Genomic DNA, 17740 nt, shown 5'->3' on the forward strand with positions numbered 1-17740 from the left:
TCCTTGATTAGCTTGTTAGTTTTATATTCATTGACTATTCTATGATTTTTAAAAGTCTAATATAAGTTAGTATGTGTATACTTCCTGGACAGTGTAAGAGTCTTGGGACACTTGAACTCCCTTTACCTTTCTTCCAGCTCATTCTGTGTTGTCACTGTTGTGTACTATAATTATACAGATGTTTTAATCGTCTCCATACAGTCTCCATATTGTTTCATACAGTCAGTATCCCTTTAGATTTGCCTCCACATTTACCGTTTTCAGTGTTCTTTAATTAAGCTTACTCTCTTACCATGTGCCCCCAGCAAGGATTATTTCCTTTCTGCCTGAAGAAGTCCCCTCACTTCCTTCATTGTGACTTTAACAGTAACAAAGTCTGTCCATTTTTGTTTGTCTAAAACTGCCTTTGGTTAGCCTTTATCTTTGGTAGAGAATTTCACTTATAAAATTTAAGGTGGTAGTTCTTTTCTGCCAGAACTTTGATGATGTTATTCCATCGTCTTCTGGCTTCATTTATTTCTGTTGTGAAGTCAGGTGTCAGTCTCCTTTTGTGATGGTAATATGGTTTTATTTTTCCCCTCTGCTAACTTTTTAAATTTTTCAGTCTGTTTTAAAGCACTGTGCATTTAGAAGTTTTATTGGGTGTTTATCCTGCTTTGGTTTGTAGTACTGCTTGAAAATGGGATTAGTTGTCTTAGGTCAGTTTTAGAAAACTCTCATGCTCTGTATTATCAAATAGTGTTTCCACTCCAGTTTTTTTCTCTTCTCTGTAGATTCCAGTTACCATATATGTTGGGCATTTCCACTGTTTTGTGTGTCTCTTAATCTTGTACTTGCTGTGATTTTTTTCTTCCCCATGCTTTATCCTCCATATTCTCATTTGATCAGTCTGAAGCTCACTGTTCCTCTCTTTAGCCTCTTTAGCCATGTCTATTCTGCTTTTAACCTCTTCTTTTTTTTTTTTTTTTAAGATTTCATTTATTTATTCATGAGAGACCCAGAGAGAGAGGCAAACACATAGGTAGAGGGAGAAGCAGGCTCCCCACAGGGGAACCCAATGCAGGACTCCATCCCAGGACCCCAGGACCCCAGGATCATGACCTGAGCTGAAAGCAGATGCTCAACCACTGAACCACCCAGGTGCCCCTTTTCTGAGGTTCTAATTTAAAATGTCCTATTTTTCAGTTTGAGAATAGCCATTTGATAGTTTTCTTAAATCCTCCTTTTTTCTGCTGAAATTTTCTATCTTGCCATCTAATTTCTTCAACATAGTTACCATGAGTTATTGAAAGTCCTGGTTCAGTAATTCTGATATTGGGATCACCTGTGGGCCTGAATTCCTGGTTTGTCATTTCTCTCCTCTTAGTTTTCAGCTGCTGGTCTTCCTCCTGGTGTTTCTGATATTTTTTAATTTAATGCTAGACGGTGGTATTTTAAACTAAAGAGATAGTTTGAAGCTCTGGATTGTGTTTCTTTCCCTGTGGAGGATCATTCTTTGTTTCTGGCATGTAGTGAACACCTAGGCAGATCAACATAATATGAGTAGGGACTGTGCTGGTTGGAAATTGTGCTATTTCCATTTGGTTTTACAGGGCATAGCCCTTTGTGTATCCCATAAGAACATCTGTGATGTTTACCAGGGCTGTTCTCTTCCATGGGCTTAGAAGGGTGGCTTTTAATCCTCCTATCCCCATGAGACTGCAGGAAGTTTTGCTCAGCTTCTGGGCAACAGTGTACAAATGAAGGTATGCTTTTAGGGGGAAAAGCAGCCCTGTATCTGCTCCCCAACCCTGTGCTTTCTTCTTCTTCTTTTTTTTTTTTTTTTTTAAATCTTATCCCTCTGTGTATATTTATTACTTTCAGAATAGGGACAATAGGAGCACAAAAAGGGTTCTTTAGAGTATAATACCTGCAGTAATAAGAATTTTATCCTAATAGGAGAGTAAGGGAAAGTGTAAAGAGTAAACTGGCCATCTGATCAGGGTTTAAAGAACTGCTTAGTGTTTGTTTAGCATTCAAGGAGAAGGAAAAGTATTTATAAATTCCTACAGAACAGAGGGCACATGAGAGGTACGAGTTTCAAAAATTTCTACACATTTTGGAATCTTGCCAGATTTGGTGTAGCTGATGAAATGACTCTTTAGCAGAAGGAAGGCTGCTTTACAGGTTGCATCATCTCATACTGATAACATCCAGGATGACAGACTGTCTAGTCTGTGTGTGAAAAGCAGCCTAGAAATAGTCCTATTTAGTTTTGGCAGGTACTGAATGGGTGGTTGGGAAAGTGGAACAGTGGTAAGTTCCAAAGGTAAAAGAAGGCTGACAAAGTGATCTGAAGAGGATTCATGTAAAAGGCAAGACATTAAGCCTGGAAAGGGCAGCTAGATCAGATAAACCAACTTAAATCATTGAAAACTTAATCTACGAGCATGTGAAAACATAGAAGAGTTTTCATCCATGGACATGGTTTAGATTGTCTTTTAAATAGGTTGCCCTTCCTCTTGTATGCAGGTAAATCAGAGGGAAACAAAGTTGAAGGCAGTGAGACCAGTGTGAAGGCTGCTGCCTTCATCCATGTGAGAGATGAGCGTGACCTGTAGCAGGAATGAAGGGATGGATTAAAGAGAGACTTAAAAGCTGTTAGAGACTGGTCAGGAACTGGCCAGAATGGGAGTAGGGAAAGCAACGTGGACAGCTCTAAGTGTTTGGCCTGGGCCAAATGAAGATGTGTGTTTATTACCATGATGGAAACATCAGGCCATGGGCAGGTGTGGCATGGGCTAGAGTCTAGGGATGCTAGGTTCACCTGTAAATGTATTCAGTTTGAAGCATCTGTAGGATCTCCCAAGTCCAGGTGCCCATTAGGCAGCTAGGAATTTGCCTCTGGAACTCAATAGAGAAAGCTGGGCTGGAGACAACGATTTTTAATGTTAATACAATGATAATAATTGAAACTGTGGAAGAGTAGATAAGTTTGCCTGGGGGAATAATAGAGTAAGAAGAAGGTTGTCAGATGTAACCCTGCAGAACCCAAATATTTAAGAAGAAATCTAAGCAGCATTAGAAATCTTTGAAAGAAGTGAAAACATATAGAACCTTGGAGAAGAGCGAGGAAACTGGGAAAGAGATATCTCTAGAGTCAGAGAAATGGTTGCTACCCAGAAGGTCGTCTGAGAGACTTAGGAAGAAGCATCCATTGGTTTTGAGGAAAACAGAGTCACTCTTCTTGTTGAAGGCAAGTGCAGCAAGTTGGCGAATGGATTGGAAGCAAGGAGAGAGTGCACATGTGGACATCTCCCCAGGGCCTCAGCTCTCCTTGCATCCTCAAGGGAGGTATGTGGGATATTCAGGAGTTACACGTGAGCTGCCTACTGGCTGGATTCTAACACAGATGTGTTTTTTTTTTGGCCAGGGCAGTATTCAAACTACATTTCTGCTTGGCTGAATACAGTTGTGCATAGACCCCTTTTCAGATTCTGTGTAACAGATTAAAAACCTATGTCATACCAGGTTTTTACCTTGTAAGTTTGCCAGGTGGTCTAGTGCTGTCTATACACAACCTACATGAATGCTAATCAACAATAAGCACCATTACAAAGCATTTCACTACATCGCATATCACTGATCTATCTTCCTAAGGCTCTGTTCCTAAACATAATTTAAGGTCCAGATAGCAAGAAGACTGTGAAAGTAATCTGTGTCTTCAAAGAATTGTAGTTATTCACTGGTTATTGCCACAGTGATCTGCTTTTGTATTTCCTACTGGTATTTCTGGCTTTGTAATGTACCATGGACTCTAGGAACATTTTCATTTGGTGTTTGCCTGGAGACCTGACCCATATGAGTATCATCACTACCTTTGAGAAGTTGCTCTGAACTGAGCTGTGTGTACAGCCATAGATGTTCATTGGGCTCCCTGGCCTCTTGTCATCTTGTTTCATTCTTTGATGGTGTAGCTTCCTCTTTTTGGAAACCTGATCCCTCCAAAGAGGATCCTTGAGGTGCCTTGAGATTTCCTAGTGAGTCCTCAGCGGAAAACACATGGGATAAATCAGCCTAAGCTTTGGCATTCAATTCCTCTGGTTTCTGCCTTTTAAAAAATTGTCTGGCTCTATAAAAGGTTTTTCAGTAAATGATTTTTGCATAAACATGAATTTTCTAATTGTGTATGATAAATGTTTTATTCTTTCAAAGTCATATACAGCTCAAATAGAAATGGCCTCAGGAGACTGTATAATAAATGGAAAGGCAAGAGATGTCTAGAAATCACACCCAGAATTTTCAACAGAGCAGTGATCTCAGCCTCTCCTAAAGCCTGTGGGAACCGGAGGCCCCGAGGGAAAAGGCAGCAGTCTAGGCCACACAGCTAATCAGCAGCAGAGCCAGAGCTAGATGAGGTCTTAACCACATCTGGTGCCTTTCTGAGCAAGGGCATCTTTCAACTCTGCGCCAGAAGCTCAGACATAAAAAGGAATTGACTGTTCTGCTCAGCTTGTTTCTCTCCTTCACCTTCACTTTATTTATCTTTGTGTTTTCTCTCCTGAGCTTCCCCTTTGCCATAAAAAAGAAAAAAAAAAAAAAACCACTTTGTTTAAAATTCTTCCATCCCACATGTTCCATTCAGAAGTGCCGTGTGATAAATGGTAGATTGGCAGCTTTGTAATTTGCCCTGATTAGATTATAGAGTTATGTCCCAGCTGTGTGACTTACTAAATATTTACAGATTAGCAAGTCTGCAGCACTGTAGAGTTGTCTTGTTTTATGGATGGGGGGGGCCTTTCACATAATTGTATTATGGTGCCTCGTCCTCAGTAGGGAGAGGACCACCTGCTGTGTCTCTGCTGACACAGCAAAAGCAACAGCTGGTGAAAGGTGGTCTCATTGGCACCCAGAGACCATCCAGCTGAAGCCTTTGGACAAGTCACCTCAAAGCTGAGAGAGAAATTAATGTGTCATTTTCATATGGTATATGTTCTAACAAAAATCCCTCATAGTGGGGCACCTGGGTGGCTCAGTGGTTAAGTGTCTGCCTTTGGCTGGGGTCATGATCCCTGGGCCCTCTGCCTCTCTTTCTGTGTCTCTCATGAATAAATAAATAAAATTTAAAAAAAAAAAGAATCTGTCATAATTCTCTACCCCAAAGAGCACTGTGCAGAGAGTCTGACCCAGAAGTTAAGGATCCTCAGATCCTAGCTCTGACACTGCCTCTGAAAGTGTGTCATGGACAAGATACCTCTCAGTGCTGGACCTCATCTAGGAAGCAGTTTGGTGAGATACGCCTTAAGGTGGGCTCCTCTGTGTCTCTCAGGGTGTTCAGATTCTCTTGTTACCCCCTCTGGCATTTCTAGCCTTCATCTCCTTGGGTATGCCAAGCACTGGGCGCCATGTCGGGAAGATTGTGTTCATTCTTTGGGGGGTGGTGCTATAGTTTTTGAGAACTAGTTTATGTTCATAGTTTATCACCAAATCCCATCATCCTTAGAAGTGAATTTAAGGATGAATGGGCACTTCACAAAGGAAGCTATCCAGATGGCCACTAAGTGTATAAAAAAGTGCTCAATGTCATAATTCCTTAGGGATATAAGAGTTAAACCTCAGTAAGCTATAATTGCACACCCACCAGAATGGCTAAAACAAGAAGTCTGACAATAGCTAGTTTTGGCTAGGATGTAGAACTGGGACGCTCATACGTTGTGGTGGAGTGTAAAACCATTCTGAAAAATTTTTAGAGTGTCCTTTAAAGTTAAACCTGCTCTATGACAGCAGTTCAGTTCCTAGGTTTATATCCAAGAGAAATGATTCCATCTGTCCACCTAGATGTATGTATTGGAACTTTCTTGGTAGCTTTATTCATAATAGCACCAAATACAAAACAGTCCAAATGTCCATCAGCAGAAGAGTGGATAAACAAATAGTGAATTTGTATAATGAAATACTACATAGCAAGAAAAAAGAATGAATATAACAACATGGGTGAATCTCCTAGCATTCTGGTAGCAAAAGAAACAAGACACAGAAGAATACATGCTTGAGGTCCCATCATCAAGGCGTTGGAGAACTGGTAAAACTAGTCAATGGTGATAAAAGCTACTTCTGGTATGAGAGGTTCTTGACTGAGGATGGGCACAGGTGATCGAACTCCTCTGTCTTCCATCTGGATGGTGGCTACGTGATTGTAAATGTGTAGAAATTCACTGAGCTGCACATGTGGACTGTTCACATTATTGTATATAAGTCCTGCCCCAATATAAAAACAGTTGGGAAGAAAAGTGCATCTGAATGATCAATCGGTATACTTGATCCCCTGCACATGGTGTTTTAGGTCTGCGGACCTGCAGGGCAGACTGTATGAGGGGAGCCAGAGCAAAGTCATTTTTAGCAAGGCAACTTGTTTAGCCTGTCTCTTAGAGTGGACCAGAGCCAGTGGTATAGGCTGCTACTTTGAGAAGCATAGCAATTCAGATTTTATGTAAAGTAATCTGGACCCCACCTGGACCACACAGGCTCAGAAGGTTGTCTCCTTTCTAAGAAGCTGTGTTCTAGAGGCTTATTTTCAAGTACAGTATGACTTTTAGATGGAATCTAATAGAAAGTGTGGTGGACTTTTATCCCCAGGAGTGGCCGCAAGAGAGACAGCCCAAGCTCTGAAAACACTGGCCCAGGCTGCGCGTGGAGTGGCCGCATCCACAAATGATCCTGCAGCTGCCCATGCCATGTTAGATTCTGCTCGAGATGTGATGGAAGGCTCCGCCATGCTCATCCAAGAAGCCAAGCAAGCCCTGATTGCACCTGGGGATGCTGAGAGTCAGCAGAGACTAGCCCAGGTGAGGCCCAGAACTGGCAATTATGATCATCAGTAAGGTGGTCGTGTTCACAGGCTGTCCCCTGGGCATTCTTTCTCTGGTGTGAACATTTTTCAATCAGTGGGTATTTTCAAAACCTCCCAAAGTGCTATGCCGATGCTGGCCATACACAATACCCACTTCTGTAAATCTTGCCTGGTACCCCCCATAATAGATCTGCTTAATTGAGTCAACAAAGAGTATGGGCAGGGCGGGGGGGAGGGGGGGGAGGCTTTGTTGAAATTTGTCCTTGGAACTTTGGGAGCCAGGACACAGCAAGTTTGTTTGGGATCCGTATATGCTTAAGTATATTCCTCTTCCTAGTTTGGGAGGGGAGGTAGATATACTTAGTCTGGTCCCTCAAAGTTTTATACTCGCTCTACTGCCTCTTTGAATGAGCCTTTGCCAGCCTAATGAAACTAGCGGGCTAGAGACCATCTAGGCAAAGTTCTAGACCAGAAGCTGGGAACATGGTTTAGGTTAAAGGAAATGACACAGCCCACTTCCAAAGATCTTACCCTTTACCCGAGGACGCTGAAGAGTGCAAATGGTGAGCCCTCACATGTCCTAAAGAGGCAGCATGTGGGCAACTCCCAGGTTGGTCTGGAAGCCACCTGCTCTTGGGTGGGGTATGGTATGAACGTGATGGCACCAGAGTGTCACAGAGAGAATCATACCTAACTCTGACCTGAGGAACTCAGGGCCTCCCTCCATTTCTGTGTCCCCAACAGGGCTCTCAAGAAGGGAGCCCTTTCTATTCCTCTTGGTGGTGGCTATCTTTGTTGTAGAACCTGATGTAATATTGGAGACTTTTGTGTTTGAGTCACATAGTTGTGCTTAGCCCGATGCTGGGGTGCATGTAAGGTGTACCGTATCACTGTGCCTGACCCTTTGTCAAGACAGAATGTTAACCCCAGTGAGAGGCCCTGATGAGGTGATTTAATGTTAAATGGTGTCAGCTGGATGCTGGCAGATAATTTCCCCATCCTTTCCAGCTCTGCATACTGTCACTGCTGGTTCCACACACATCTGCAACACTGTTTGCACCGAAACTGCTCTCTTACTGAGCTTTTCTCCCTCTGTGTATTCAGGTGGCCAAAGCCGTCTCACACTCCTTGAATAACTGCGTGAATTGTCTCCCTGGACAGAAGGATGTGGACGTGGCCTTGAAGAGCATTGGCGAGTCCAGCAAGAAGCTGCTTGTGGACTCGGTGAGAGGTTTTGCAGTGAGAAGGGGCATCTGGGGGACTGAGCTCACTTGAGGTGTGAGAGGGAATCTTCTCCCTTCTGTGGGATCTCTGAACAGCGAACCTGTTTCAGGAATACTGTTTTGTCTCCCAGTTTCCCTTTCCTTATTTTGCTTTGCCATCAGCAAAGTTCCTAGGTGTTTACTTTTTCTTTGAGTCCTTGTTGCTGTTGGCTCTCTGGTCATCCCAGTGAAAACAGGAAAGGTGGGTATGCAATCATCTGACTTAATACCAGGACATCTCTGGTGATGACAGTCAGCTGGTGGAGGGACATGTGTTTCCAAGACGTTAGAGTGAATAGCCTAAGGAATCTACTTGCTCTTGGAGCTTGTTCCATGTTCTGTGAGCCCCTTTCAGCGGCAGGCTCGGACTCATTTCTTCTCTGCCTGGTGCCAGGAACATACCAGGTATGCAAGCAGAGTACATGATATGACTAATAGAGCTTAGCTTCACTCTCTGGAACTCCCACCAATGACACTTCTGATCCACCCAAAAGCTATGTTAGCAAAGGTTACTAAAAATTGATGGCTCTTAGTTTGGAAGAATAGGATTTGACATTTAAAGGCATCTGTCTTTTTATTTCTAGAAAGCTAAACCTTTGAGAGTTTCCATCCAAAATGGAGTGGTAGCTCAGAGCATGGATCCTGGAGTCAGACTGCCCAGGTGTGAATCCTGGCTCTGCTACTGAGGGGCTCGTAGCCCCCTCAGGTGGATTTTTAAATCCACCATGTGTAGCACTGAATAGATGTTGAGTAAATTTAAGTGAATGAAACAATGTCTCTATGTTAAAGGTCAGACTTAACAGAAGTGGGCTCAGACCACCCAGAGTCTTTGAATCAAGATGATTCAACAGTGCATCCCTGGAGTTTTTCCCTCCACAGAGCCTTCCTTCATTTCCCTGATTCGAAGTAAAATGTCTTTTTTTTTTTTTTTAATTTTTTTTTAATTTTTATTTATTTATGATAGTCACACACAGAGAGAGAGAGAGAGAGAGAGAGAGAGAGAGGCAGAGACACAGGCAGAGGGAGAAGCAGGCCCCATGCACCGGGAGCCCGATGTGGGATTCGATCCCGGGTCTCCAGGATCGCGCCCTGGGCCAAAGGCAGGCGCCAAACCGCTGCGCCACCCAGGGATCCCCCGAAGTAAAATGTCTTAAGGGGTTTGCCTTTTCTCTCCGTTGCAGTTACCTCCCAGCACGAAACCTTTCCAGGAAGCCCAGAGTGAACTAAACCAAGCAGCGGCTGATCTGAACCAGTCTGCTGGGGAAGTGGTCCATGCCACCCGGGGCCAGAGCGGAGAGCTGGCCGCAGCCTCTGGAAAGTTCAGTGACGATTTTGATGAATTCCTTGATGCTGGCATTGAGATGGCAGGCCAAGCTCAGGTGAGTGTGGTGATAGCTGACTAGAGTTGACGCTTGCCTGTCTATTCTGGTAGACCGTCTGCCCTCAAGGCCAAACAAATAGGAACTGGGCAAACAAATAGGAAACCTGTCAGCAGGTCACACCGTTGTGTTTCCTTTGCTGCTTAGAAAGCTCTGACCTCACAGGACTGGCATTCCTAAAGATGTGTGAAATGCTTCTTAGAGACGAGGGATAACTTTTCCCACGATCATCCAGCAGGATTCATGGTTTCCTTAAGCTTTTTGGAGGGAGGGCAGCTCTGTGTCCTCTACTTCATATGTGGTATAATATAGTAAAAAAAAAAACAAAAAAAAAAACCCCGTGGTTTTGAGGTTCATTGGGCCCATTTGAGGGAACCATGTCTAATACCAAGTGTCAAATGATTAAAAATTACCTCCTTGAGATGAACAGATAAACCCATTATTCAGAACAAGGGGACATGACTGGTCTGGTGTCAGCTTGCAGAGCTGTTTTTTCTTAGCTCCTGTGAACTCCCTAAAGGAGACTCCCACAGTGTGTCTTGCTGTGTTATCTACACATGGTTGTTTCTCAGACAGGAAGTAAGCCAAGTGAGAAATGTGTCTTTCCCTGAGTCAGGAACTTCTTGCGGGGGGCGCGGGGGGGTGGGGGTGGCGGTGCGTGGCGTCAATCAGCTCTGAATATCTAGACAGTGCCGGTCATTTGTGCCAGGCTGAGATGTGTGAGCTTCTTGACAACTCCAGCATTGTTGGGCAAGATGCTGGAATCCTGGCCTGGTCTGTGCACTGGGGCACTTGTGCTCTCCTTCCCTCCCCCACGTTTAATGCTTGCACTTATGAGACTGCACAGCTCTTGGCTGACCCACTTGGGGATGGATTTCTGTCCTGTTGTGTGCATCTTGGTCTGGATATCTGTTTGGGGAAGGGTAGATGCTGGGCGGTGTCTCTACCAGTTAGGCATCTGCAGACGAATTGGGCTTTAATGCGGTCTCTATAGATAACTTGCTTCCATTTCAAGATGCTTCTCCTAGCTCTCTGAATGCTGCCCTAATTACTCTGCCTCCTTTTGACTTTCCAGACGAAAGAAGACCAGATCCAAGTGATAGGAAACCTCAAGAATATCTCTATGGCATCCAGCAAGCTGTTGTTAGCTGCCAAGTCTCTATCTGTAGATCCAGGAGCCCCCAATGCAAAAAATCTCCTGGCAGCTGCTGCAAGGTAAGAGTGGAACAAAACGTGCTTTCATGTGTGGTTAAATAATGTCAGCGTGTGAGAAATAGGCCTGACATCCTGCTGCTTTTGCTGAGCAAAGATGTGCTGTTTTTATGTTGTCAGAGGCAGAGTCGCCACTCTGACATTTGATTAAACTGGCTCATCTTCATGTGATTTCCCCCACTAAATATGTTTTCTGTCTTCTCTTATAGCCTTTCAGCTTGCTTAGACTTAAGGCCGCTATTGATTTATAAACAGGATGGCTCAAATGGATGTTTTTAAAGGAGTGTTGTATCTTTCAGATGATGAAAGTAATATGTGCTCATTGAAAGAAATCAGAAAATCCAGAAAAGTATTAAAAAAAAAAATTCATGACACCCAACAAGCCATTCAACATTTCTGGAGCGCTTACTGTGTGCCTGGCCTCAAGGTTAATTAGATGAATTAAAATGTATCCTATTTGTCACATGTAGAAAGGTTCCAGTTTAGGATGAATGGGGTAGTGGTGGGAATAAATTGTTTTGGGAAATATATTAAAACATGAATCCAAGCTTTGGGTGGTGCCAGTGTCCTTCTTTCCTGTTGTTTTCACCTGAGGAGGCAGTTAATACAATACAATGTCTGCTCCAGGGCCACTCAGGCAATTAAGTTCAATAAGTAGTGATTGAATGCTGGTATGTGGAGAAACTGCAATGACAGCCTGGGAAGATTTTGTATTAGCAATCCCACATTCGTTTTCCTGAACCAAGAGGGCGTAGGATGTTTTATGTTTCTCTGGTGCTGTAGGCATGTTTTCTTAGCACTACTTGACATCACTCTATATATAGGAAAGCTAACAGCAGTCAGAGATGAAGTGTGGGTAATAAGGATATATAGCGCATTTGGAAACCTTTTCAAAACGATCAGTGATTTTTAAAATGCATAACTTGAATTCTACTTTTCAGGTTTTTTTTTTTTTTTTTAACTTGATTTTGCTTGTTTGCTTGCTTTTTTTTCCTGTCTTTCTCTTCCCTGGTGCTCAATGGCTATCTTTTTGAGTTAAGTTCAGAGTCAGGAGACCTGAATTCTAGTCCAGGCTATAATGTTTGACATACTTGGGATACATTGATTGGATTTCTCAACCTGTCTCAACTTTCCCATCTGCGAAATGGGTATGGGTACTACATCATCTTTAAGTTCTAAGTTCTTGTTAGTTCTCAGTACACAAGATATCTTTGTGCTTATGGTTAAAACTGGTCTGTGGTCCCCTCTTGCCTGGAGTGCTATTTTATGTATGTATATAAGTATGTGTGTATTTATTTGCAAGTGGTAGGGGGTGGAATTAGATCATTTTAGAGCAGGTCCCTTGGAAACACTTGAGTTTCTGTAGCTATTCCTAGGTGTGTATACTTAAGCTTTGAACAATAGCAAGAGCCACTAGGAGATTGGAAAAATCTCCCATCCCCCATCTTATGCTTTGTGACTGTGCCAGTGTGTGCCCTCCGAGGGGTGGGGGCTGAGGAAGGAGGGGTGATGGCTTGTCTGTTGAGCAGCTGTTTCTCATATAAAACCCTTCCTCGATTCCTCTTTTTCCTACAAACAGCCTTTGGATAAGGCAATTGATGTTTCCAGGTATCTGAACTCAGATGTTTTTCATGATCTTCAATTTTGTGCATCATTTCAAAATTACAGTTGCCAACTTAGAACTCACTGTTCACTCTCTGAAATCCTGGAAGAAGGGGAAAGTGTAAACTGGCCTTTCGAAAGCCAGGTAAGGGAGGAAACACAAGCCCTGACAGAAAATGGCTGGTAGCACAGCTCTGTGAGTGTCTGAAGGCCCCCTGGTGGTGACATTGAGGAAGGGGCCTGGAGACTGAGGTGACACTTCCTGTGCCTCTGTCCTGGCTTTCAGCAATTGACTGGCAGTTCCAGCCTGATGGTTTCACAGCCAAGTACGTCCTTAAAAATTATCACATGAAATGCTTGTCTCAGGACAGAACTGTTGCCAGAAGATGCTGGCACATTCTCCTTGGTTTCTTGGCCCATGTTGGGAAGCTCTGCTCCTTGAGGTGGTTTCCCAGTGGAAGCTCCAAACAGGTCCAGTGAGTCAGGCAAGCTGTTCTTCAGAGGTGAAGCTCTCTGCACAGCTAGGATGCATTCATTCATTCATCTGGCAGATTTTTATCACATGCCTGAAATGGGCTAGGCCCATCACTGGGTACTGGGCAGGCCCACACTGTGATGAGACAGAGATGGCCCTGGTGGCGTTAGGGCAGGGGAAGCGCATACATTCACACAACATGCTCCCCTCATTTCATCTGGACACCGCGGCAGCCCTGCACCCGAGCACCCTTGGAGTGGCAGGGATCTGACGGCCATTGACTCTCATCTACAGTCCCACTGCCCTCTATTCCTGAGACAGCCAAGCCCTGCCTGTGCTTCCTGTGGATGGCCCCCAGAGGCCCCAGGATGCCATTGTCGGGACCTGGACCAATGTAGCCCATCATTGTCTCCTATGTCAGCAGATTTGAATCCTTTGTTCTTGACAGTTGCCATGTTCTTCCTGCTCTGAAGCAGCTGAGTATCCCCTTTCCCTCTGCTGTTCATTCTGTATCAGAGCCCAGGTACATTTAAGGAGTGCAGTCCTTTGCTTTCTGGAACTTAGTGAGGACGAAGCGTATTGAGTGCCCAGCTTGTTTGTCTTCTTCCTGTGTAATTGTTGAGCTCTGGCTCTCTTCTGATGAGTTACGTAGAGCTGGAGACTCCTTGCCAGCTGTTCCTCAGCTTTTTCCCTGGCCAGGGGCTGGCCTGATTCTCCCTAAACTTAGTCAAAGAAATAGAAAACCAAGGTGCAGTTGCAAAAAGGAGGGAGTGGCCTACCCCTGAGCACCTCCTCTGCATCACTGCTCACACAATAGTCACGCTGGCCCAGAAGGCCTCCCTGGCTGAGAAGTCTTCATGCCCATGGCTGCCAGCATTGGGACCCAGACAGTTTTTGAGCTACTTTGTCTCCTGAGGGTTCCCTAGAACTTTGCAGGTGATTCCTCTTCCTGGGCTGCCCTTTGTTTTGAGGTTCCTACCAAGCAGATTTCCTCCTGTCTCCTAAGATGGTGAAAAAGAATGACCCAGCAAGCAGCACTTCCACACTACAGAATAGAAAAATATAAACTAGGTTGTCTGTTGGTCTCCTCTAGAATGTTGTCTTCCTTTTATCCAAATCAGTCTCTCACTGGCTTTTCCTATTGTTGCGGTCCACATTGAGCTCTCCCATGCTGAACCTGTGCCCTCTGTCTGTGCTCCCAGCAAGCCCAGAATGTATCTGTCAAGCGTCTTGGAAGTTCGGGATCCGTCTGACAACCTACCGCCTTCACTGCTTCCTTTGACTTACCTTCTTTGTGCCTTATCTGTTCATTATCCTGCCTCTCCAACCAACCAGATTGTAATCACCTTGCTTTCCTAGAGAGACAAACTATATTATTTTTTAATTCCCATACCGTGTACAGAGTAGGACCCAGTGGGTAGAATTTGGGGTGCTGTTTTTTTTTTTTTGCCTGCATAAGGAGGCTCTCCCTTGAGGAAGGGAAATGTCTGATATCAATGTTTTCCCCGCCAAGCTCCTTAACAGATGATTTATACTTAACAGATCATCAAAAGCACAAATTAGTTGACCACCTTCTCTCACCCCTCGTCCATCTCCATATCTATTGAGAATTTCTCTCCAGAGCTCCCAAACTAGTTGAATCAATTCAGTCAGAATCTTTGAACGCTAAACAATTTGTACGTTAGAAAGCCTTTTTTAAGATCTAAGGTTATAAATTCCGATTTAAAAAAAAAACAACCGAGAGTGGCTGGATCTGCCTAGATAGATAACAAAACACAAGAAAACACTACTTCTGGATGGGGGAATTACTTTTAACTTTTTTGTATTTAAAAAAAAAAAAAAAAACTTGTGTAGCTTTAATCATTTTTTTTTTTAAACTGGAAAAATATTTTAAAACTGCTGTTCAGGCTTATTTAGATTCATATAGAACAGAGGAGGATACTCTCTTTGGGTCTTTGTGACAATGTAAGTTGACCAAATCATAATTTTTATTCGATTTACCTAAATTTTTCTATTTATTTTTTTTTAAGATTTTATTTATTTATTCATGAGAGACAGAGAGAGAGAGAGAGGTAGAGACACACAGGCAGAGGGAGAAGCAGGCTCCATGCAGGGACTCGATCCCGGGTCTCCAGGATTAGGCCCTGGGCTGAAGGTGGCGCTAAACCGCTGAGCCACCCGGGCTGCCCTAAATTTTTCTATTTAAAAATAAAATTACTTTAAAAATATTATAAATCTCACATTTTGGTATGTTGTTCTGTCATTTTTTTTTCCTGAGTATATATGTTTGTAAATTTTGTTTTACTTAACTGTGAATCATGAGTATTCTTCTGTGGTAGGAATATACTGTGCATTATGACTTTTAATGGGCACCCAGAATAGCATTGTAGGCTATGTATTTATTTAATCAGTCCTTTGTCATTGCATATTTGGGTCGCCTCTAATCCTTTGATATTACAACCAACTGCTATAGTTTGAAACATAAAAACACTATTTTTCATTGTCAAATCTACGTAACCTCTTGCCTCTGGGCCACTTATTTTATTATTGGCTATCTCATCCAGACTCTAAAATGAGTTATGAGGATAAATAATACCTAAATCATGCTCCCTAGTCATGGATCACTATTACCCAAGTGACTCATTCAGACATCAGTGCTGTGCTGGCACTTTTATGGATTGTCTAACCACAGACTGCTGGTCTTTTGAGGGTTTTTTACTCCAAGTTTTTATTTGAAAATTTTTCACATCTAAAAAATAGTTTAAAAATGAGGACAATAAGCAGCTATAAAGTCTCTGGATTCTCCAGTTATAAACAGTTTTTAATGGAAAAATCCTTATGTAAAAACTAGATTTTAAAAAATGCAGATTCACAGGAAACATTGAAAGAAATAAGCTAAATGGAACACTGGTGTGATACGTGGAAATATCCTTATGTGTTGTGTCATCACTGTTGAGGGCATTTGGCTCCCTTCGTACATGAACATCACATATGCCAGCCTGCCCCCTCGGAGGTGTGTCTTGAAGCCTATCACATGGAACAAGGCCCTGGACTCTCTGAGGGACCCCTCTAGAGAATATATCAGGGACCACACCCTCCAAGATACCCAGAATTGTCCTGCTATCTCAGTTGTTACTGTTTTGCTTTCCACCACAGAGAACCCAGTGCTGCTCTGACACCTTAATTAAGCACTTTGCTCCAAATAAATGAATTGCTAGAGTGAATCTTACAAAAACTATTTTGGGATTCTTTCTTGAGTTCAGGAATGTTTTTCTTCTTCCCATCCTCCTTAGCTAAATTTAAAATTCAAAGCAGTATCTCCTCATCAAATAATTAAGCTGATTGCCTTTGTACATTGGCAACATCATTTTCCATCTAATTTGATATTCTGTGGGAAGCTGCAAAGCCAATTTAATAAAATGAGGCCTCTTTTATATTAGGCAGCGCTAATGATTAACAGCAAGTGTGCTCTATCTTGTTTTTGTTTGTTTTATTTGAAGTTGCAGGTTAGCTGCAGTGGTTAGGATCTATGAATAGAGGTTAGGGCCCTGCTGGAATATAGACAAGTTATGACCATGCTGAAAAATGGTTACAGGTCTGGCTTTGGAGTCGGAGAGTCATGGGTTCAAGTGTGGTTTTTGCTTCTTATTTGTAGCATCCCCTTAGAAAATTCTCTCCTATCTCTTGGTTTGTTTTGTTGTGTTTTTTTCCATTTCTAAAACACAAGAGTATTCAATTTTAAGAATATAAAAAAAACTGTGGTATTGGCAAAGGATTAGACGCATAGGTCAATGTGACAGAGTCCAGAAGTAGACCCACATAAACATGGCCCAGGGATTGTCAACAAAGTTAAAAAAGCAATGCAATGTAGAAAGAATAGCCTTTTAAATGAAGGGTGCTGGAATAATTGGACTTACATAAGCCACCCCATACCCACAGAAAAAGAACCTGGGCCCATATTTCACACCTTATACAAGAATTAACTCAGAATGGACCATGACTTTCTAAATGATCTGTAGTCTAACCTAAGCAGGAGTTAAGCAGAGGCTGCTTAGGAGAGGTGGAATCCTTGCCAATAGAGAAAAAACTCTGAGCTGCCTCTCAAGTTCTAAGAAGAATAGACACATATATAAAATCATGAGTCTCTAATTCCTATTAATGTTAAAAGAGCTGTTTTAAAGATAATTTGGGGATAGCTTCTAGGAACTAGCGAATCATGTAGAATTTCATGGAAAGAAGAGATTTTAAAATCATGAGCAGTTTATTGTATGTATGCCTGCTGTGTTTTAAAATATATAAAACATTCTAAGCTATACAAAAGCTATCCAAAATAGCCTCAGATCATCTTATTCCTTATGGGTTGCTAATGAAGGATATTTAAAAACAGTGTTAATATGATCTCTTTGCTATTTGCAACTTTGTTGTGAATTCTTTCCTAAGAATATATTAAAAGATAGTCATACTTTCCTAAAAGAACCATTAGTACCCTTTAAAGGGAAACCAAATGAGTAATCACAGGCAAAGTGGGGACACTCATTCTATCTTTGCTGGTTGTGGTTTATTTTTGGTTGTTCAGAGCCTTGTCGAAGAGCTCTCACGGGGACCTCAGCCTTTATAGTGAATTCCTTGTATTTCTGGTTATCTTACAAAACATTGTTTGGGAAATTGCTGTTGATCTTTACAAAATAAAACAAAACAAAAACCCTTTATCTGTTTCTGTTACAGAGCTGTGACAGAGAGTATCAATCAGCTCATTACTCTGTGCACCCAGCAAGCTCCAGGCCAGAAAGAATGTGATAATGCCCTGCGGGAGCTGGAGGTAGGTTCCTAGAAAGGTCACTGGGATTTAAGAGGGTTTGACTCTCTGTCCTTCCCAGAAAGGGTCAGTTTCTTCTCCTCTGTTTTTGCCTTATATCCTTACTGGAAAACTACTAGGAACCAAAGTTTTAATCCTAGTGGAAAGATATTAAAGATTTGGTGG

The 17740-nt window shown here is 42.6% G+C and overlaps 1 protein-coding gene across 5 annotated transcripts in view; it reads left to right on the top strand.

Annotated features, from left to right (window-relative positions):
* Positions 1–17740, top strand: part of TLN2 (talin 2) — a 428409-nt gene that overhangs the window by 310464 nt on the left and 100205 nt on the right. For all 5 annotated transcript variants that reach the window (XM_038580605.1, XM_038580602.1, XM_038580603.1 and 2 more), the window contains 5 exons: positions 6616–6824; positions 7934–8053; positions 9273–9470; positions 10546–10685; positions 17485–17578. In XM_038580605.1, the coding sequence (XP_038436533.1) occupies positions 6616–6824; positions 7934–8053; positions 9273–9470; positions 10546–10685; positions 17485–17578 (761 nt within the window). The remainder of the gene's footprint in view (positions 1–6615; positions 6825–7933; positions 8054–9272; positions 9471–10545; positions 10686–17484; positions 17579–17740) is intronic.

Source organism: Canis lupus, chromosome 30 (genome assembly GCF_011100685.1).
Source record: "Canis lupus familiaris isolate Mischka breed German Shepherd chromosome 30, alternate assembly UU_Cfam_GSD_1.0, whole genome shotgun sequence".
Lineage (NCBI taxonomy): Eukaryota > Metazoa > Chordata > Mammalia > Carnivora > Canidae > Canis > Canis lupus.